At 42.3% G+C, this 24,120-nt stretch overlaps 1 protein-coding gene across 6 annotated transcripts in view; it reads left to right on the forward strand.

Moving 5' to 3' along the window:
* FRY (FRY microtubule binding protein) overlaps positions 1 to 24,120 on the forward strand; it is a 546,108-nt gene that overhangs the window by 307,312 nt on the left and 214,676 nt on the right. For all 6 annotated transcript variants that reach the window (XM_073583182.1, XM_073583178.1, XM_073583180.1 and 3 more), the window contains one exon: positions 16,271 to 16,470. In XM_073583182.1, the coding sequence (XP_073439283.1) occupies positions 16,351 to 16,470 (120 nt within the window). In that variant the 5' untranslated portion in view covers positions 16,271 to 16,350. The remainder of the gene's footprint in view (positions 1 to 16,270; positions 16,471 to 24,120) is intronic.

Here is a 24,120-nt window from a genome sequence, read left to right on the forward strand (position 1 = left end):
AGAGATATGGGAGCAGAACCAAGCTTACTACAGAGATATGGGAGCAGAACCAAGCTTACTACAGAGATATGGGAGCAGAACCAAGCTTACTACAGAGATATGGGAGCAGAACCAAGCTTACTACAGAGATATATGGGAGCAGAACCAAGCTTACTACAGAGATATATGGGAGCAGAACCAAGCTTACTACAGAGATATATGGGAGCAGAACCGAGCCTACTACAGAGATATATGGGAGCAGAACTGAGCTTACTATAGAGATAAGGGAGCAGAACGGAGCTTACTGCAGAGATGTGGGATCAGAACGGAGCTTACTGCAGAGATATTGGAGCAGAACCGAGCTTACTACAGAAGTATAGGAGCAGAACAGAGCTTATTACAGAGATATGGGAGCAGAACAGAGCTTACTACAGAAATATTGGAGCAAAACAGAGCTTACTACAGAGATATGGGAGCAGAACCGAGCTTACTACAGAAGTATAGGAGCAGAACGGAGCTTACTACAGAGATATGGGAGCAGAACCGAGCCCTAAGAAAAAAATAATGCAATGTGAGTGCCCCTATCAAAACTAATAATGTCCCCATTTATAACAAATAATGTCCTCTGAGTGCCCACAAAGCTCTGAATATACAGAATGATGGTCCTACATACCACAAAACACAATATGATGGTCCCCAAAGCCCTTTATTATACATTGAGGACCCCAGATCTCCCACATCTCCCTATATATAGTAAAATGGCTACATAGCCCCTACATAAAATAAGATGTTCTCATTTCCCCTATATATAGTATGATGGTCCCCACTGCCCCTATATACAGCATGAAGGTCCCCACTGCTCCCTGTATATAGTATGAAAGTCGCCACTGCCCCCTATGTATATACAGTTGAAACCAGAAGTTTACATCCACTATATACTGTCTAAAAATACAAATTGCATGTTTTTCTCAATATCTGACATGAAATCAGAATAAACCTTTCCTGTTTTAGGTCATATGTGTCTTTTTATATAATGTATGGAAACTTCTGGTTTCAACTGTATAGTATGATGGCCCCACTGCCCTGTATATATAGTATAAAGGTCCCCACTGCACCAAATAAATAGTTTGGTGGCCCCAGTTGCCCCATGTATATAGTAGAATGGTCCCAGTCCCCCATATATATATATATAAAGTATGATGGTCCCACAGCCCCATATATATAGTAAGATATCCCCAGCTCACCCCATATATATGATGACCCCAGTTCACTCATATATGCAGTATATAGTAGAATGGCTCCAGTTCCCCCAGGTATATAGTAAGGTGGCCCCAGTTCTCCCATATATATATAGTATGATGACCCCAGTTCCTCATGTATATAGTATGATAGCCGCAGACCCCCCCCCCCCCACATATAGTATGATGCCCCCAGTTTCCCCATATATATATAGTTGGATGTCCCCAGTTCCCCCATATATATTGTAAGATGGTAGAAACTTGCGCTAATTAAATGTGTCTTGGTTAAATAAAGATATCTTATGAAGAAATGTATTACCTTTACTGAAGCTAAAAACTGGCGAGGCAGGGAAAAAGGTCTTCAGAATGCAGGGTGGATTTCCAGGTCCTTTCCCAATAATACTCCCCGACACAGGTATATAAAAACTTACTGGAGCTAAAGGGTGCTACCTCCTAGCATGCCGCCGTCCCGGCCAGTGACTGGCGCGCAGCTGGAGGTGTATATCGGCAGGCTGTAAGAGTACCAGCCGCCGCTTGCAAAAGCAGGCCTGCAAGGTCCAAAAAAGCTGAAGGACCTTGCGTGACGTCACAGTCACGTGATAGATCACGTGACAGGCAAGAAAGCCCTATGGGGCGCTGATGGGGCCCGAAAGCAATGGCAAACCTACGCGTTGCGGAATTCACTGATTCTTTCTTCAGGGATCCCTGAATCCTATTTTTATATACCTGTGTCGGGGAGTATTATTGGGAAAGGACCTGGAAATCCACCCTGCATTCTGAAGACCTTTTTCCCTGCCTCGCCAGTTTTTAGCTTCAGTAAAGGTAATAGATTTCTTCATAAGATATCTTTATTTAACCAAGACACATTTAATTAGCGCAAGTTTCTATCAGGTTTATTTATTATTATTATTTTATGGAGACAACTTGAGTGGTGTGTTGTCTTATTACTTGCTGCTTTGTGTTCTGTGGGTGTACGCTTGAGCGCCATTGGTATACACATATATATATTGTAAGATGGCCCCATTTTCCCCCCTGTATATAGTATGATGGCCCCAGTTCCCCCATATATAGAGTAGGATGGCCCCAGTACAAATATATAAAATATATATATATATTATAGTAGGATGGCTCCATTTCCCTCATATATATATATATAGTAGATGACCCCAGTTCCCTTATATATAAAGGATGATAGCCCCAGTTCCCTCATATATGAAGTATGATGGTCCCACAGCCCCATATATATATAGTATGATGACCTCAGTTCCCTCATATATACAGTATGATGGTCCCAGTTCCACCGCATATACATAGTAGGATGGCCCCAGCCCCCATATATACAGTATGATGGCCGCAGTTTCACCCCCCCATATATACAGTATGATGGCCGCAGTTTCACCCCCCCATATATACAGTATGATGGCCGCAGTTTCCCCCCCATATATACAGTATGATGGCCGCAGTTTCACCCCCCCATATATACAGTATGATGGCCGCAGTTTCACCCCCATATATATAGTATGATGGCCGCAGTTTCACCCCCCCAATATATACAGTATGATGGCCGCAGTTTCACCCCCCATATATACAGTATGATGGCCGCAGTTTCAACCCCCCATATATGTAGTATGATGGCCGCAGTTTCACCCCCCCAATATATACAGTATGATGGCCGCAGTTTCAACCCACCCAATATATACAGTATGATGGCCGCAGTTTCACCCCCCCATATATACAGTATGATGGCCGCAGTTTCAACCCCCCATATATACAGTATGATGGCCGCAGTTTCACCCCCCAATATATACAGTATGATGGCCGCAGTTTCACCCCCCAATATATACAGTATGATGGCCGCAGTTTCACCCCCCAAATATATACACAGTATGATGGCCGCAGTTTCACCCCCCAAATATATATACAGTATGATGGCCGCAGTTTCACCCCCCATATATACAGTATGATGGCCGCAGTTTCACCCCCCCATATATACAGTATGATGGCCGCAGTTTCAACCCCCCATATATACAGTATGATGGCCGCAGTTTCCCCCCCCAATATATACAGTATGATGGCCGCAGTTTCACCCCCCCATATATACAGTATGATGGCCGCAGTTTCACCACCCCCATATATACAGTATGATGGCCGCAGTTTCACCACCCCCATATATACAGTATGATGGCCGCAGTTTGACCCCCCCATATATACAGTATGATGGCCCCACAGCCCCGTTCATATGAAAAATAACGTTTATACTCACCTCATCCTGTTTCCCGGCACTGACCGCAGCCTCCGTCTTCCCTTCAGGCCCGTAGAGCGGCACAAGACAATGACGTCATCGCGCCGCCTGCGTGCACAGCACAGTCTGTCTCATAAGCCGCAGACAGCGGCTGAGACAGACTGTGATGTGCGCGGCCGTGTCTGCTGCCGGCCGCATCACAGCACAACAGACACGGCCGCACGCAGTTTACTGTGCAGGGCCATCAGGCGGCCGGCCCTGCACAGCTGCTGGGGAAGCGGCCCGGGGGGCATTTGCCTCCCTGCCACCCAGCCCAGCCCGCCCCTGCTCTTACCTTCCCCTTACTGTTGGGGTTCCTCAAGGATTGGTTCTCGGCCCCCTCCTCTTCTCTTTGTACACTGCCCCTATTGGTCAAACATTCAGTAGATTTGGTTTCCAGTACCATCTCTATGCTGACGACACCCAATCATACGCTTCTTCTCCTGACATCACGCCAGCCTTTCGTGAAAACACCGGCGATTGTCTAAACGCTGTGTCTAACATCATGTCCTCACTATATCTGAAACTGAACCTGTCAGAGACTGAACTCCTTGTGTTTCCTCCCGCTACTAATGTACCTATACCCGACATTGCCACTTCCGTGTGTGGTTCCACTATTACTCCCCAGCAACATGCCCGCTGTCTTGGGGTCATGCTTGACTCCGAGCTTTCCTTTGCCCCCCACATTCGATCACTGGCTCGCTCTTGTGATCTGCACCTCAAAAACATTTCTAGAATTCGACCTTTTCTTACTTTTGACTCTGCAAAAACTCTTACTGATTCTCTTATTCATTCTCGTCTGGACTATTGTAACTCTCTTCTAATCGGTCTCCCTCTTACCAAACTCTCCCCCCTCCAATCTGTCTTGAATGCTGCTGCCAGGATCGTATTCCTCGCCAATCGTTACACCGATGCCTCTACCTTGTGCCAGTCATTACACTGGCTATCCATCCACTCCAGAATCCAGTACAAACTTATTACCCTCACCGACAAAGCACTCCATGGCTCAGCACCACCCTCCATCTCCTCCCTTGTTTCAGTATACCATCCTACCCGAACCCTCCGTTCTGCTGATGACCTGAGGTTAGTATCCTCAATAATCAGAACCTCCCACTCCCGTCTCCAAGACTTTACACGTGCTGCGCCAATTCTTTAGAATGCACTTCCCAGGTCAATACGATTAGTCCCCAATCCCCACAATTTTAAGCGTGCCCTGAAAACGCATTTATTCAGACTGGCCTATCGCCTCAACACATTAACCTAATCTATCCCTGTGTGGCACAGCCAAAAGTTTTACCATAACCAGGTTCCCAGCATTATGTTCCCACATGCTTTATGCATCCATTAGCCCTCTGCGTCTGTACTGTTACACACTTAACATTATGGCTGGTCCATACAATCAGGGCAACTGTTACCACCCACCTTTCGTGTCTACCTTTTTCCTCATAGATTGTAAGCTTGCGAGCAGGGCCCTCACTCCTCTTGGTATCTGTTATGATCTATGTGATTATTGTTATGCTGTAATGTCTATCGTCTGTACAAGTCCCCTCTGAAATGTAAAGTGCTGCGGAATATGTTGGCGCTATAGAAATAACATTTATTATTTATTATTATTTATTATTATATCAGGTCTGAAATCTGTGAATATATGCAGCTTGTATTGTAGAAATCTGATTTTGCCCATATTTTAGGTTAGTGATGGCTTTCCACCCCCTTATCCTCTCTGCCATGGTCGCTTTTTCTACGCTCACTAGTAACTTGTGTTGTTGAGAGGCGTCCTTGTTTACCGGGCTCCGCATTGCTTAGTGTCATGTTCTTGGAGAGAAGTCGGTCTGATATGTCAGCCGTGCGCGTACAGTGGATAAATATAGACCCTGCACAAGTTGTAGGTGTGATTACACAGGGAGGCTAAAAATGACCCCTTTCATACCTTGGCTTTAAAAACAGTGGGCGTTCTGTAATGCATCGCCGCACAGACCTTCGGAGGGATTTTCATCCGTTCGGAGCATCAGTCCGCTTCTAAACTGTCCGGTAACCCGGCGGAGAGCGATTATGCTGCACCCACTTCTCTTATCTGGACTGTATACCCCGGATTCATCCTTCTACCACCTGGACTGCTAACCGCACGCCTATGGAGACCACTGCGATTTGTTGGGGGCGAGTGAGCGTGGTGAACTTCATAAAGGGGCTTGGTAGGTCGTTACCGCTCAGTACAGTCTTATATGTGGACAGAACTAATTGTATTCCTCATATTTTCTACTGACATTTGTTGGCGGCTTCTGGACCGTATGGAACGGTTTTCATAAAGTTGTTTCGGAAGAATGATGTAGCAGAGCTAATTTTGTTTAGGACTCTCTGTAAGGGCTAGACGGTGGCATCATTGCAGCGTTTGGGGTCCTGGGGGCAATATCTACATAGAGTTTGTGTGGGTTTCTTCTCGCACTCCAGAAATATACTAAAAGGTCAATTGGCTTCTTATAAATCCTAAGAAATTGGCCATAATTTGTGTGATTGTGAACTGCGAATAACTGACACACGACAGTGTTTTGTACAGCGCTGCGGGATACGTTGGCGCTATACAAGCGATGGGAAGTCTAACGCTTCGTTGTTAATATGCTGTAGTGGGATTACCTGCAATCACATGATGATCCGCAGATTACGCCTCTCTGGAACCTCTGCTACAGCGGTATCTCCCCATTTGAGTAGGCGTATGTGACGGTACGGCGGTAGACCATCGCTATTGCACGCCGTCATTGATTCTCTCGCTTGCATATCTGGATCGGTGATCTGAAACGCGTGGCTCTCAGGCTGCTTTACAACTACAAGTCCCAGCATGCTTAGGAAAGCTGCAACAACTGCGGCTGGCAGACAGCAGATCTACATTATGTAAAGGGATGAATTATTCCTAATGCGATGTTACAATCAGGGATGGAATTCCCAAATAATCATTGTGTGATTGTGGTCATGTGAAAGGGGATATGTCAGCAAAAAATGTTTAAATCGGCGTTTCTGGGCTGGAAAAATAAAATTAATATATTTTTATATAAAAATGTTTATTTACATACTTAAAGTTTAAACAAACAAACAAGAAAAACAGGACTCTTGCAATTTGTGCACTGGCCGCTAAGTCTGGTAGTAAGCTCGAACTTCCTGTTCTGTACAGAAGACTTTTCAGCAGTTTCATTTTCACAGACGGTTGTAATGACAGATAATACAATAGATAGCGCAGTAGCCACCATTCAAAATAAATGGTCACAGCTCACCTCCTCCCCTCCCCCCCTTTACAATAACCTTTATATTGACGAACACATGCTCCCTAGATATTCCCACATATTTTTATAGCATCGGAGTCTAGTCTAGTACTGCTAATGTCCAATGTAAAAATTGCAGTATATGTATTTCTTTGTGTGTGTGTATGTATGTGTGTGTGTGTGTGTGTATATATATATATATATATATATATATACTGCAACTGGGAAAGAAAGCTTTTTCTGAAACCAAAAATGCCCTTTACATAAATAAAAAAAAAAAAAAAAAAAAAATATATATATATATATATATATATATATATATATATATATATATATATATATATATATATATATATATATATACACTCACTGGCCACTTTATTAGGTACACCATGCTAGTAACGGGTTGGACCCCCTTTTGCCTTCAGAACTGCCTCAATTCTTCGTGGCAGAGATTCAACAAGGTGCTGGAAGCATTCCTCAGAGATTTTGGACCATATTGACATGATGGCATCACACAGTTGGCGCAGATTTGTCGGCTGCACATCCCTGATGCGAATCTCCCGTTCCACCACATCCCAAAGATGCTCTATTGGATTGAGATCTGGTGACTGAGGAGGCCATTTGAGTACAGTGAACTCATTGTCATGTTCAAGAAACCAATCTGAGATGATTCGAGCTTTATGACATGGCGCATTATCCTGCTGAAAGTAGCCATCAGTTTCCTGTTCTTAGCTGAGAGGAGTGGTACCCAGTGTGGTCTTCTGCTGCTGTAGCCCATCTGCCTCAAAGTTCGACGCACTGTGCGTTCAGAGATGCTCTTCTGCCTACCTTGGTTGTAACGGGTGGCAATTTGAGTCACTGTTGCCTATCAGCTCGAACCAGTCTGCCCATTCTCCTCTGACCTCTGGCATCAACAAGGCATTTCCGGCCACAGAACTGCCGCTCACTGGTTTTTTTTTCTTTTTCGGACCATTCTCTGTAAACCCTAGAGATGGTTGTGCGTGAAAATCCCAGTAGATCAGCAGTTTCTGAAATACTCAGACCAGCCCTTCTGGCACCAACAATCATGCCACGTTCAAAGGCACTCAAATCACCTTTCTTCCCCATACTGATGCTCGGTTTGAACTGCAGGAGATTGTCTTGACCATGTCTACATGCCTAAATGCACTGAGTTGCCGCCATGTGATTGGCTGATTAGAAATTAAGTCTTAACACACAGTTGGACAGGTGTACCTAATAAAGTGGCCAGTGAGTGTGTGTATATATATATATATATATATATATATATATATATATATATATATATATATATATATATATATATATATATATATATCATTTAAAGGTGATTTTATGGTTTCAGATAACTCTCTTCCCCAGTTGCAGTTTGTTTTTATAAAAAAAAAAAAAATTCTTCTCTCACCCTGTTTGGGTCCAGCACTGATCTTCACGAGTGCTCCCCATGTCGGTTGTGGCTTCGCTGATGTTATGTTGACAGCGCTGCAGCCAATCAGTGAAGTCAGCACAAGCTGATTGTCGTCAGTCCTGTAAGCAATAGCAGATATCGGGAGCAGCAGATTTTTTTTCTTTTTTTAGATGACCCCCCACATTGCAGGGCAGGCCGTCCATCCCTGTGCTGGGGAGTGATTAGAGCTGCGCTCATGGTGTAGAGAGCTCTGACTCTATTCGAATAACTGGAAGCGGGCGGCTGCAGGGAGAATAAATAAAACTTCATTTTCTTCCAGTAGCCGCTGGCAGATATGATTTAGACCCTAATTACCTGCAGAAACCCCCTTAATCTACAGGTAGATGGCGTTCCTATAGCGGTGCCTTTACATTAACTCCAATGGAAAAAAAAAGTCTCAGCAGATTTTGCATGCGCCCGCCGTATAGGTAGCGTGATTTTATGTGTCACGCTTTATACTGTAGATACTCATTTTTGTTAATGCTGTGAAAATTTGCACAAATTATCTTTATTTATTTTTTTTTTTTTTTGTTTCATGTTTCTCGTTTGCAGCATTTTCATCTGTCTGCACAAAGCGCCCGGCTATAATAGTAATGTAATACATTATTAATGCCGGAGCATCTGCCGGCTCAGGACCCCGTAAATCATGATTATAAATGTATATTTCCATAGCAACTTGTTCTTTGAAGTACCAAATGACTTTTACACTGTACTCCCTTTTTAAGAAGAGTGTAATAATTCATGTGGGACTTTTACGCACCAGGCAGGCTTATAATTGTGCAGTTATATGGATAATTTTTTGGATAATTATTCATAAGGTTATGCATATGAAGCCAATGCCTGGGGTGTAATAATGGAAAAAAACAGCCAGATTAGTCTGATGTGGATCATGTAGGTGGCCCCTGGGGGAAAAAATGTAAATTGTTGGGTAATTATCTTTTTAAGGGGTGCAGAAAGTACTCTCCTCTGTCTAATGACAAAATGTCAAAATAAAATAACTTGGCCTTTTTTTCAGAGGTATCTGATCAACAAGCCATAATCCTGTTATAAAGTAAAAGCTGCGCTGTAAGTTATGGGCAATAAAGGCACTTTTTTTTTTTTTTTAAGGGTAAGTTCACACTAGGCGCCCAGTGTGAACCTAGAATTACTTTTTTTTTTTTTTTTTAGAAATCTGTCCCTTTAATTTCTTTTGTGCCATATGTCGCCAAGTGGCACTGCACTTTAATTGAGGCATACCAGTCCTGTGAATGCTGAGCTGCGTATAACCCCGCCCACACCACTGATTGGCAGCTTTTCGTCTACACTGTGCATAGGCAGAAAGCGGCAAAACTGTGGTGGGGGTGGGGTCATACAGAGCTCATGAATACGGAGGACTACATGTCAGCAAGTTTTCACATCCTCAAGTGATAATCTCTTGCTGATAAAACTGTAATATTATCAAAACTGCAGCAAGCAACTGAGTAAGTAACACATCGCTGGATTCTGAGTCATTGTCTCTAGCTTGGATTTGGGAGAGAAAAAAACGTGGATATTTCCTCGCTGCTAATGAGTAAATTGAAAAATCCAGATCCAGGAGTTTGTAGAAATGCATTTTTTTAATCACCTTATGTTTTGTCTCTATCCTATGATGCTATCCAATTAAGTGCTAGTGGAAGGAGATGGGCAAAAGGCAAGATTTCCATAGTGAATATACGTATAGCAGGATGTCTGCGAGTCAGCACTGCCATCTACTGACCAAAAATTGTAGAATAAGAAAAGTGCAAAGGATTGCATCAGCAGGAACCACATAATGAAGTGTCCGATTCCTGAGGGCAGGAGACTTGAGGAGACACCAGGTCAGATTACAGCTGTGGTGCAGTTAATAATTCTAAGAGGGCTGGGAGGGTAGTGAAGGAGAGAAGTTGGCGCCTGAACCTGTAGCACGACTGACGCGTGGTGCCACACGGTTGGCTTATGGTCACCATGTCAAGTGACCAGACCCGACTGACCAGAGCTGAGTAGCTGGAACTGGAGATGAGAGAACAGAGCTAAGCGATCCAACCCAAGGGAGAAGAGCCAGAGCCGAGAGAGGCGACCAGGCCGTTAAAGAGGGACATTTGTGTTAGCTGTGACTTCTGGTTTAGATGTACGGCACACAGGGAACCAGGGCCGTGCTTCAGGGAACGAAGGCGGCCAGCGTAACAGGAGCGCAAAGTGACTCATCGATAAAGGACTCGCGGCCTGACGGTGTGGTATCATAGGCCTTTAATCCAGCTCACATTGCCTAGAGTGTGACAGATGGCGGTAACGAGCCCGATAGTGACGGTGATGCACCTTGGGTTAAGGTATTAGGACCAAGACCTCCCCTGACGATAATGTTTGTTTGTAATAATAGAACAATAGTGTGTGATTAGAATTGTTGATATAGCGGAATTGCTGTATTCTATTGTACAATAACTTGCGGTCCTTCCACTGTTGCTTTACCCTTTATATTGTGCTGTAGGCACCACTTGTACTTACCACTGTGTCCTCATCCTCCACGCCGTGGCATCTGCGAACCTGCTTAGAGTAGAAACCTAGTGAGATATTCCCTTTTCATTCTGCCAGCTTTCCACTGACAGTTCTCCCTGACAAGAGCACACAAATGATGACACAGACTGTCCAGGGCCGGACTGGCCATCTGGCAATTCTGGTAAATGCCAGACAGGCCTGTCTAGTCATGGGCCGCCTTGTCTGCTACGTTGTTAACAGAATCTGTGTTCTCAAGACAGCCATACTGTTAAGAGTAGTGACGGAGCACAAAGTCGCTGACTGTCACTTACCCCAGCAGGCCACGGGTATCGTTAGAAATATTGGTCTTGTAGTAAATCTTGCTTCCTCCATCCAGGGTAATATTAGTAATATATCCCCATCTGGTGCTTGGGGATGGGGACAGCATGGGCCTGTGTGATTTCAAATGCCAGGGCTGAATTTCAGCCCCCCAGGTACATTTTAGTTAGGCCACATATGCGACTCTTTTTCTTCGCACCCAATCAGGGCACCTTGGTTACACATCGCAGGTTGTCTCCTTTCCATAGTTATCCCCCTGCACCTTCTGATGACTTGTGGTTGATGTATATGCATAGTTTTAATTTATTTTAAAGGGCCAGTCCTGCTCCGCTCACTTCCATGGAAGATCTACCAATGCTGTCTACTATACACTGACTATTGACTGTACCGGGGACTGGAACTTGGCTGTAGGTTGTCAATGGAATAACTGATAGGCAGGGCCGGCCCGAGAGATTACGGCGCCCTAGGCGAAACTATTTTGTTGCGCCCCTACTATTCTTGGCAGTAGATGAAAACTTGGGATATAAATTTAGGAGCAAAATAAACCACAACAACAATGATTAATTAACTCTCTCCTAACTCTTTAATCTTCTGAGAAGTTGTATAGGACAAATATATACAAAGTAATCAATAACACAAAACAAAAACGACCATAGGTAATTAAAATTTTTGTTTCCTTGCCTTTATTTTTGAAAAGGATGACACTAAGTCACCGAGATTAATTTGTTTAGCAACTTCAGATTCTATCGAAATTGTTGCCAACCCAACCAGCCTCTCTTGCGTCATATTTGCCCTTAAATATGTACACTTTTCTTTCCATCCCTAAAACTTTTTGCCTTTTGAAAAGATTTTTTATAATTTTTTCTATTTTTTCTCTGGCGCCCCCTTTGGGTCGGCGCCCTAGGCGGCCGCCTAGTTCGCCTATACGTTCGGGCCGGCCCTGCTGATAGGAAGTCCCGAAAAAATGCACCAACCCACATAATCAGTACTGTATAGAAACCTGTAAATGCAGATCCATATTTTACTGTATATACGGTTCTGCTAATTGGATTAAGAAAAAACAGGTGAGCGATTCTTTATGGGTCTGACGCCCCAATGTTTGTGGCAGCAGCTGGCGCCCTGCACCGTGTCGGACTGGACTTTCTCTTGTCCGCAAGCTGTTGCCTCCCCAGAACACTAAGCCTCTTCTGGCTTCTGGCCGGAGAATCTAAGTAATGGAATCTCATGCATGGAAAAGCAGCGCTGGTATTTGTTTTCCTTTTCTGCTTCCTGACATGAAATGTGACATACCCTGGCAGAGGGTGAGCCCGGCCTGGTACAAGGAGATCCTTATTTTTACTGTTGGCGACCCAGGGTGCCGTGAAAGCCTCAAAAAGTCTGAGAAATATGGAAAAATGCAAAGAAATTCCGCAAAAAAATGATAATAAACCGGCACAAATGTATCATTTGTTTCTAATTTGAAGGCATTCCAGTAAAATTACACACCTCAATGAGTGGTATGAGAACACCTGCAAGGTCAGCCTGAAGAGCATCGGGCCCACCAGAGAACCTGATTGTGAGGACCCACCGTTCTCCCACTGAAGAGCCCCATAGCAACTGCAAGGTTTGCACAATGAACTCTCCTGAAGGAGAAGCCAGGGCCCACCGGAGGATTCTCCGGTTCTCTGGTGGGCCAGTCCAACTCTGAACACCTGTATAGATATCAGGATGACCGGTCCTTCAGCTCACTTCATGGCTCCTGTTATTGAATTCATTGCGGATTTTCTGCTCACTCACGCACACAGCTGATTTTCTTGGACAAGTGCTATCCATAGTTTTGACCGTTAATAACCCGTACATAGGATATTCTATGGGGCTGTGCACATGCCTGATTCTTTCCCTGGACCAGTGGGCCATGTTTAAATTCAAAGACCTGTTCAGTTTTGATCCAGGTGTCGGATCAAAATCTGCAATGCAAGTCTATGGCTCTGGGAAAAAAAAACATAAAACAGACCGCACTCTGATGACATCCAAGTGCGATTCGATTTTCACAGATTGACAGAACGGATAAGGTGGAAAAACTTTTTTTTTTTTTTTTCCTCCCATGTCTGAGAAAAACTGATGTTGCGCTGATCAAAATCTGACTTGTAGTTAATCGGGGCCATTTTTCAATGTGACCCTGCCCATATACTGTGTTTCCACTACGTGAACATTTTTGAATAAATTGACAACTGGGTGGTTACCAGTTCGGGGCGTATCCCTACACAATATATCACTGTCCAATTTGAACTGATTGTGTCGCCATGTAGGGAAACTCCCCTTTTTTGGTAAGGGCAATGGTTACACCCAGTTGTCAATTATAGTAATACTTTTCTATTTTTCTATGGTGGATAACCAGGGAACGATGCAGCATAATTTGTTTTGCTTTTTTTTTTTTTCTGAAGTTATAAGCCAGCATGACTTGTTTATTCTTTTTCCTGTTGTTTTGTTTATTAAATACAGAATGCAAATATTTACTAAAAAACACTTGTCAGCAAAGGTGTCGCCCCTCATTGGAGACATCGTCTGTCAAAATGCAGCGGCTGCTGTGACCAACCCATGTCTTGCACCTGGCGCAACCAGCAAAGAGTTACTGTACATTTTTGGTAGTGGTCAGCCAGGAGTTTTATTCACTTGTTGTTGTTGTTGTTGTTTGTTTTATTATTGTTGTTTTACATACAAAAAAAATTGTCCAATATTTTTCTTTTTTTTTTTTTCATTACTGTTCTATATTTGATTAATGTCCACTCTTGATCCATGTGTCCGCTTTTTAACATCCATGTGTCAACTGGTTTTCTAGTATAAGAAAAAAAAACCTGAAGAAGGTTTTCCCACTCTTCCCTCGCCATTAGTTGGTGAAAAATGGACAGCACACGGATGCAGTATGTTGTCAGGTTTTTCGTCTTTTTTTTTTTTTTTTATGTGTGTTAACAGATTCACTTTTGGGTGTGTTTTTGGTGATCCTTTTTGTATTGGTGAGTTTTGTCTGCTGGACGTGCCACCAGTTTTTCCACACAAAAACAATCCATGCGAAAAGGCTCATAAGCTATAATAAGTGCGGGTTCTATATGTGAGAATTTAGGCCGTAATGAGAAACTCTGAGGTGTGAATGGGGTCTTACGTGGATTCATTACCAGATATGTAAAACAAAGAATGCTCAAGTCTACCAGAATCGGGGTCTATAGGACAGAGCTCTGTTTTGGTCCAAGGGGCTTCGGAGAAAGATGTGGGGCTTGTTCTGCAGGAGGTCAAGCCTTGTTTTTGGAACCCATATATCCCCAATAATGGTGCAGTCATTACCGGTTGGTTTAATTTTTAGAGCGGAAGAAGAGAAGTGACGGCCGCTTATCATTTCTGGCAATAATTTTTTTTTATTTTTTTTTTTTAAGCTGCCGGTTTCCAGAATTGGACTTGATTTGCCATAAAACCAATAAGGATTGTATATAGAATTTTGGTCGTCCGAACATTACACTTCCTTACTGATTTCAGTTCTCGTTTTTGATGGCTGGTAATATGGACATTCTTTGGTTGAATCGGCAGATCGTTCACAATGGAAAGTTTTTAGTGATTTTAAACACATATTAAGGATAACTGATCCATGAACAGCGACTTGTTAAAGGTTTGTAGGTGAAGAATGGAAACCAGAAATAAAAGCAATGAAGCTGGAGTCTTTATAACCTAGATTTACAGGATGACTGTGGGACTGTGCGTCCATTAGTCACATATATTGTAGAGCTACTTCTAGGGCCAGGGGCATACGGCCGTAGATTGTCTCATCCGAGAGAATTGGGAGAAATGACCCTCTGGTCACAGTCTGGTCAGAGTTTGATCACAGTGTACTGTGATTCTTTCGGATGAGAAGATGGAGAAAAGAAAAATTCTCCATCTTCACCATTCTGTCAGTCCGTAAAAATCAGACTGTGCTGAGTAATGCAAGTCTGAGTGCGTGGGAAACATCGGACTGCACTCGAATGACATATGAGCGCAATTCGAATATTGGAGCAAACTCGGATGTACAGCAATTTTTCTTCCTTGGACAGTCCCTTTCTGGGAAAAATATCAGACGTATGCACGGGGTCATACACTAACATTGGTATAAGTGCGATCTGCACTTAATGACCGGCACAGTGATTGAACCCTGACCCATCAGACGTATCCTCACTGTACGCCATGACTGTCTTTACTGAGAATAGCCCTAAGACCACAGACCATTGTCTTCAGACTATAAGAAACGTATGGAAGACGTTTCCTGAGCTATTAATGGCTTTTCCTTTTACTAACTTTTCACTTTATCTTGTTGATTTCTGCAGTTTATTTTATAGCCAGAAGCTGAAGTGTACAGTAGTCTTGCAATCTGGAGTTTTCGAAAGTGTCTGTACAGTGAGGTTTAGATTTTTTTTCTACTTTTGGATGTGTGATTATATACAAATTGGGCTTGTATTATATCAGGCTAATAAGATGAATGATGGAAAAGCGGTGAAATGGTTTATGGTATTTTCAGTAAGAATGAAGAAATGACCTGGATTAGATGAGTTCATGACAATTGTGTAATACAGCAAATCTCACTTCTGGCCGTTATGTGACTTGTATTCTGTATTTTTCACCAGTTTTCCCCTCTGCAAAAACCTTATCTAGAATAGCTGCTCAACTCAGTGCACAGAGACGTGAGGGATTCTTGTTCTCCTATCCGTTTAGCGCATGTTCAGAAGATGAACCAGACTGGAGCACACAAAGCGGTAGTACTGAGCAGTGCAGCTGTGAATCCTGCACCTGGATGAGATAGAACACTTACTAGAAAGCTTCAGAGCAATCTGTCTTTTTGTTTTTCTCTCACTGATATCCCTTTAAAGGTTTCAGTAGACATCTGTAATCTGGTCCCTTAGTATGCTGGCAGTACATTTAATCTTTTACCTGTTTTCAGAATGAATGGCAAATTCAGTTGGCAATGAGGAGGAGAACCAATGGCTCATAAACAAAAAAAATAGCAAAATTCTCTGATAAGCTAGTTAGAGCACAAAGTGTCCTATATTATCTTGAACTATTGATTTATGCAAGGTTTTATTGAAAAGACCAATTTCTTAGGTTGGGTAGAAGATTGGTATTTGTTGAATGCCGATATATAAATTTGGAATAAAACAATGGCGTTTCCCTTTAAATGATATAAAATATTAGAAATGTTTTGAAATTTTGTGCAACTGTAAAACTTGTGTTTTCATTTGTATTTTAGCTTCTCCGGTGGGTAACGGATATATAAAACCGCAAGTACAGCCAGTGTCCAGCACGCAAAGAGACAAAGGACCTCCAACCATGTTGCCCATCAACATTGACCCAGAGAGTAAACCTGGAGAATATATTCTCAAGAGCTTGTTTGCAAATTTTACTACACAAGCGGAGCGCAAGATTCGCATCATAATGGCCGAACCCCTGGTGAGTACCCTAGAAGAGTTGTAATGACAGAGATGATTCCAAATCTTATATTTTTGGCCAAATTTTAGATCACTAATTCAACGGCTCAAATTAATTTAAGATGGGAAAGTATCCATAATTGTGAAAATGGCTCTCTACTATGTGCCGACGTAGGTTGTATTTTCTGTTGTTACAAAAGTTGACAATTAGGCATGGCCCATCAGGGTCAACCTTTCTAGATCAATTCCATCACATAGATCGCTAGATTATTATTAATATTCCACAATGCAGTCTAATTGAAATGCAGGTGGTGTCAGCCATTACTGCCTCTTGTGGTCGGGCTTTCCATAGTCTGACAGCTCTTACTGTGAAGAATCCTTTCCTATTTTGATACTAGAATCCTTTTTCATCCACATGTAATGAGGGAGCCCTGGTCCTTTGTAAGGCTGGGTTCACATTGCGTTAGGGGGCAATCCGCTGACAGTGATTTGATGTGGTGGTCCTTCATCCACACACATTGGTTGACCTAGCTGTGTGGCATGGCGCATTGTCCTGCTGGAAAAACCAGTCCTCAGAGTTGAAACACAGTAATCTCCAGCGATCTCAGACAGGCAGGTAGTAATAAAAAATATATTCCTTTATTTCTTTTCGTTAAAAGAACATGTTACAGGTAGTGGATACCCCATTGGATGGTAAAAAATCCAACACGTTTCAACTCGAGTCTAAAGGGCCTGTCACACTAAGCAATATCGCTATAACTTGTGACGTAGCAGCGATATTGCTAGCGATATCGCTGTGTCTGATACTTACCTCCGACCCGCTCCCCCGCTGGTTATCGCTGATCGCGCGAGAACGTCCAGGACTGTTTCTCGTCGTCAGCTTCCTGCGGCGATTCCTGTGGAGAGACGAACGTGGAGCCGGGCCGGAGGACGCAGGATCGCCTGGTGTGACAGGTAAGTAGCGACCCCCGACCGCTGCTCTGTCGCTGGTGAGATCTGCCTGTGTGGCAGCTCACTAGCGACCACTTAGCGATGCACCAGCGATCCTGACCGCGTCATATCGCTGGTCGGGATTGCTGGTGCATCGCTAAGTGTGACAGTACCTTTAATCATGGCTTACAAATTCTGACAAAATGTGACATTTTAAAAGTCTGCAGACAGGCGTGAGGAGGTGGTAGGCAATGCCCTCATTAGCATGTTTAATTGCTGTATCTAATTATCCACACCCAACCTCCCGATTGAAGACAAGTTAAAAAGAGAAAGAGGAGAAAAAAAACACAAAAAACAAACAAAACCCTCTCAAAATTATTTACTTTACATGCACTGCCACAAAAAAAAACAAAAAACGAATTCATTGAAAGAATATATATAAGAGGACTATACACACCTGTTTCTAAACCGTCAAATACATGCTTCACACAGCAAAATCAATTATTTTGGCGGTATTATTTTACTTGTACTGCATGGTCAAATCTTGTCTGGTGTTCAGATCTGTTGGGACTCTTGTACATAATTTAAATATCCAGTAAGATTCCTCAGAGTTGAGGGAACATTGCCTGAGCAGAAGGAATCAACTGGTTTTCCATGATAACTTTGTATGCGGCTTGATTCATACGTCCTTCATAAAGATTAACCTGCCCAATTCCAGCCTTGCTGAAGCATCCACAGATCATCACCGATCCTCCACCAAATTTCACAGTGGGTGCAAGACACTGTGGATTGCACGCCTCTCCAGGTCTCCGTCTAACCGTTAGACCAGGTGTTGGGCTAAGCTGAAAGTTAGACTCATCAGAGAAAATTACCTTACTCCAGTCATCTATGGTCCAATCCTTATGGTCTTTGGCAAACTTCAGCCTGGCTCTCCTTTGCTTCTCATTGATGAAATGCTTTTTTCTAGCTTTACATGACTTGAACCCTGCCTCTATGAGCCTGTTATGAACTGTTCTTGCCGTGCACTTCACCCCAGCTGCCATTTGCCAATCCTTTTGTAGGTCACTTGATGTCACCCTGCAGTTGCTGATTGACATTCGAATAAGATGACAGTCATCACGGTCAGTGGAGAGTCATTTTCACCCTCTGCCGGTCTGTAGCTGTGTTGTCCCCAATGTCTAACCTTGTTGTAATGGGTTGAAGTCTTAGAAATTTTAAGGATGGAAGCAGCATGAGGCTCACTGTATCCCTCTACTAGTAAAGCCAGAATTGAGCCCTTCTTTTCCTCACTCAAGACTTTTCTTTTCAACTCCTTTGGTATGGTTAAGTTATTTTTTCCTTCCTATTACTTTGGCATATTACTAGCACTTGTTTTGCCATCCAGCTTGTCCTGTTGCAAGAGGATTGTGAACACCACAGCAGGGTTTTTTATACTTTCCGTCATTAAATAAGATTTGGTTCAGGTGATCACCTAATCAGAAGCACATTAAGTAGAGAGGTGTACTCTGGTTGGAATTCAACTGACACTGGGATGGAATGGCTGTCAGACATGTAGAGAAGCTGATTTTTAGAAAACTGTGCAGTGGTCTCTTAATTTTTGTCAGAGTTGTATGTGGAAATTAGTTCTCCCCTTAAAGGGAATCTGTCACCAGATTTTTGTTGCCTCATGAGAGCAGCATAATGTAGGAAAAAAGACCCTGATTCCATCAATCACTTAGTTTACTGGGTGAAGCAGCTGTGATACAATAAGATTTTAGTTGTAGCATGTAGCAGAGCTAAGAAAGCTGACCCTGCCCACACCGCAGCTTTTATGTACTTTGTCTATTGACAGTAAGCTGCTAATCAGTGCTGGCGGTGTGGTCGGACCAGGGCTTATGCCAGCTATAGTCCAGGCAGCGATAATCTCCTGGTGATAAGACATGCATTGTATTGAAACATCCTATTAAGTGATGCATCTTGGGTTTCTTTCTCAGCCCCTACCTCATGCTGCCCTCAAATTACATAGCAAAAACCTTCTGACCAATACCCATTAACATCTTTTTTTCCTAAGCTAAACAAGCCCAACTTTTTTAACCTCTCGTTATAAAACAGACCCTTCCATCCTGTAAATGATCTCGTCGCCTGTCTTTGAGCGCTTTCCAGTTTTTAATATCCCTTTTAGAATGTGGAGCTTGATGCTGAATCCCATATTCAAGATGTGGCCTCACAAGTAATTTATAGTATCAGTACATTGGGATCGCAGGATTTTATCTCTTTTATACACCCTAAAATCTTGCTTGCTTTTGCGGCTGCTGCTTGACATTGAGTACTGCTGCTCCGCTTACTTGTAACCAGAATCCTCAAGTCCTTCTCCTGTTCTGTAGACAGTATATTTCCATTAATTATATGTGCAGTTATACGACTGACATGCACTTCTCTACATTTATCAATGTTGAGCTTCATCTTCCATGCCTTTTGCCGTTCAGACAGTTTTTCTTTCTTGATCGTTTTTGAATTTTATAGTCAAACTCCATTTTTTTTTTTTTTTTTTTTTTATCCTACAAAGATTTGTGTCACCAGCAAAGAATAACACAAGAAGAGGTCAGTCCAGTTACTTCCCCGGAGCTTATCTGCAGTACTCAGCTGTGGATAGATGCGGTGCTTCTTCTAGGATAAAACGTCTTTGTTTATTCTTTTTGTTCTGTACAACCGCTTTATGAATTTTTGATGAAATTTTGAAAAGTAGCTGAAAATGAATTAAAATTCTTAATTTTGGATTTCAGCTCTTATTTTTTTTTTTTTTTTAGGAAACTCTTGTTTTCTACAGTAGCTTTTCCGCGCTTTGATTGCACTGGTTACACATGGACCTAGCAATTCTCTGCACAAAATTCAGTGCTTTGATGGATAAGGAATGTGCTTCACTTGGTGTGATTGTGCATTTTCTATATATATTATATGTATTGATGGGAACGACCTCTGTCTGTGCATGCAGATTGCGTTCAGCCTCGTTTGTCGTTATCAGATTTTTCCTGACATTGATAAAACGCATTACTCAGCATTCTGCTGTTGTATTTGGTGTCTTGCCCAATCTATTTTTACATGATGGGATCTTTACAACTTCCTGAGCGACTGTCACCTCCCTCCACAGACACATCTGTTCTTCCATTCTGTAGTTAATGCAGGACAGTAGTTAGTGATTGCACCCTTTATCAGCATGAATCCATACTTATACGCCATAAAATACTAATAATTTCATGCATTTGTTGATCGTATCTATGCTAATTACTGAATAGAATAGTGAAGCATTAAAAGTAAATTTAAAGACGTATCACAAAATGCCTCTTCATTGTTTTTGAGTTTGGCGGAACATTATTTGGTGTGACTACTGTTTTTTATGATCTCTGGTTACCCATAGATGTAGGCGTTATTCTTTCCGCTTGTGCGGTTTGGATTAGTACCCAGGGTCTGGTTATAATCTTCTCAGTTCTAGTAATAATGGAAGCCATGTCATTAGTCTGAGCATAAAGGGTTATTCCCAAAATAGTACTTTTTTCCCTATCCAAGCGATCTCGAAAACATGAACCAGGGGAAACCAAGTTCTACCGAGCCCCATCAAAAATGGAGTAGAAATGTGCATGGTTGACCTCTGCTTCATTTATTGTCTATGGGTTTCCCGAGAATAATACCTAGAGCGACGCTCTATTCAAGATGGAGCTTGGCAGCCAGGTTCTTAATCCCAGTCCTCGGGATCACTGAGGATTCCAGAAGTCAGATCTAACTGATCATTAAGTTATCCCATATCCCAGTGTTCCCCCAACGCCAATCCTCAAGAGCCACCAAAGAGTGATCAGAAGTATTATCCATTTGTAATTATCGGGCCATGATTACTACCATCCAGCTTAGCTTTAGGAGCACGGAAGGAAATGATGTGGTTCGGCCGACCCTGTAACAGTATCTTCACTATGTACAGTATGGCTGGCGGTGCATGGGGCCAGGATAGGGAATTCGGTCTCGTTGAATAATATAGAAAGATAGGATGACCTATCGCTCCCTAAGACGATCCACATAAAAACTTTTTTTCAAAAAAGTTACAAGTAATCCATCGATGTATATTCCAAAAATTTTCGATGAAAAACATATTTTTTGGGGGGATTGGTGGGTGAATCAAAACTCCTGACTCCTTAGTCATAACTGTTTTAATTTAAAACTCAGAAGCTGGGATTCAAAATCTGTAACCCCCTTCCAAAAAAAAAGAAAAAGGGGAAAAAAAACATAAATGTGTTAATTTTGTGGATTTTCTTGTGCGTGTTGGATCACTCCTTTTCATGCTATAGCAGTCCTTTAGGGTTTGTTAAAAAATCAGCACTTGAGCCCTGATAGATCTTTATCTTGTATGACTTAATCTGAATGAGTGTATAATTTATGGAGCTTTTAATATTTATCTTCATAAATCTTTTATGTGGAAATGGAATATTTTAGATTTGGTGTCTGTGTGAGAGCAGGTAAAAGGCTTTGTTATAGGAACTTAGGATTTCCTAATCTTTCTAACCATTATGTAAATGGTAAATGTAGAGCTGTTCAGTGGTCTGCTCCCTGCACATAACTCATTTTCCAGCACATATTCAGTAGGCTTTGTTACAATATAGGAAGCACATATTATTATTATTATTATTATTATTAACGTGGTATCTGCGAGCTTCCTAAAATGAACCAGACCCTATAGTGTCCTCTGTAACCTAAAGGCTTTGTATAGTTTTAGATGCAGTATTGGCATTATTATACCCAATTATTGCAAAAAATATACTGTAGGATCGCTAAACAAGCAGGGGGCTGTCCAATTATAGTGGTATCTAATAAACAAACAAATGCCCCTATACAGTGCTCAAGTAACAACAACATACAAAGACCAAATAACTCCAGATGTAAACTAATAGCAGTATTATACAGTCCAATTTCTAATAAATATAGTTTCTCCTTGCGGAGATTGACATGCTAAGCATGCCGAGATGAGGATACTTAAAGCCGCAATGCTCCACTGGGAAATATGTAAATTGTCTCTTCAGAGAGGATGAGGACTAGAACTCTAGTGCCACCTATTGGAAGCAGCAATCCTAAAAGTCAATGTCGACCCTTTAACGAGCCTTGTTACATGACTTGGGATAAAAGCCAAACCAGAATCTCAATTTGCAGACACTGTGTTTCGGGGTACTGCCCCTCGTCAGTGCAAAGTGTGAGATCTGGTTTGGCTGTGAGAGAGGCGTCTGACCTATATCCAAGAAGTATCGTTTCTCCTTGCGGAGATTGACATGCTAAGCAGTCTATTTAACGGATTGCATTACACCGCGACATTACGCGATGTAATGCAATCCGTTAACGCTGCCATTCACTCCCATTACCCAGCGCATCGCTAACGCATGCCAATTATTGGCATGTGCTAGCGATGTGCCGTCATTCTGTGACAGACCCTCGGACGCGGGCTGCAGCGTCCGAGGGTCCGTCACTGCCAGCGCAGATGAAGCATCTGCGCTAGCGGTATAGCATAACGCAATTGCGTTGTGCTATAGCGATAACGTAGTCCATCAATGCTGTGCGTTGAACGAACTACATTAACGCAGTATGATGAATCTGGCTAAGGGGATAATGTTTCTCTTTTTGGAAAGTGACAAGCCAGGCCTGACATCTCATCGTGAGGAGACTTATATACCATGCATGCTCCTCTGGGAAATTAAAAATGCAAATTGTCTCTTCAGAGGACCTGACCTCTAGTGCCATTATTGGAAGTAGAAATCTTAAAAGTCAATATCGACCCTTGATTGAGCCTTGACTAAAAGCCGAACCAGTACCTCAATCTGCAGACAGTGTTTCAGGCTTGTTGCCCCTCCTCAGTGCAAAGGAATGCTACTTCCAATACGTGGAAATATAGGTAAAAAGCCAAGGGGATGAGTTCTTTCACAAGCCACTAACTGTATATTTAGTTCCCCCCCAGGAAAATAGAAGCAAATGTTTTCTTTAGTATAATTTGCTTTTTTTTTTTCTTGTTTAAGAATACTTTTGACAACTTGTAAGACTTTCTACTGAGCCTGTCTTCAGTCTGGGCTGAGGGATTCTGCTCCTTTCGTTTTTTTAGCATTTGGTGGGAGTCTCAGCAAATGGACCCCTACCGATCAAAACTTCTTATATGTCTCTATGAGAATGGAGTTACTTATAAACCAAATCTGGGAATTATCAAGATGTATCTATAAATGTTAATGAAAACTCCTACAAAGGTCAGTGAAAGTCAACAAAGTATGTGAGGCTGTAATTCATCCCTAAGAGAGTCACCAAAATAATTTGTTGTGTCCTGAACTCGCCTCTTACCGCTCCGGGCAATTGGAGGTCAGTGATTTATTAACCTCTCAGATGCTGGTCTCCTCAAGATGCTGCCTCCGCTGTAGAAAAAATGAGTAACCTAGAATACCCACCTTCAGAAAAAGACTATATAGTCCATCAGCTCTCTTTTATGTTTGTATATTTTTATTGTTTTTCATTTAGATATAATTTTATAAAACTGAATTTTGGTATTGATATGACCCACACTTTCTTACAACTCCTCAGTGTTGAAGGTAAGAAAACAAAAAATCTATGGTCAGGATCAATAATATTGCCGAAAATACTTTTGTTTTTCGGGATTTTACAAGAGAACGTGTAACAATCTTTAAAAAAAAAAATCAAGAGAAATCTGTAGACTTTTAGGGAGTGGAATACTTTTGCAAGGCACTGTACG

The sequence above is a fragment of the Dendrobates tinctorius genome, unplaced genomic scaffold (genome assembly GCF_039654945.1).
Source record: "Dendrobates tinctorius isolate UK_male_01 unplaced genomic scaffold, ASM3965494v1 ptg000075l, whole genome shotgun sequence".
In the NCBI taxonomy this organism is placed as follows: domain Eukaryota; kingdom Metazoa; phylum Chordata; class Amphibia; order Anura; family Dendrobatidae; genus Dendrobates; species Dendrobates tinctorius.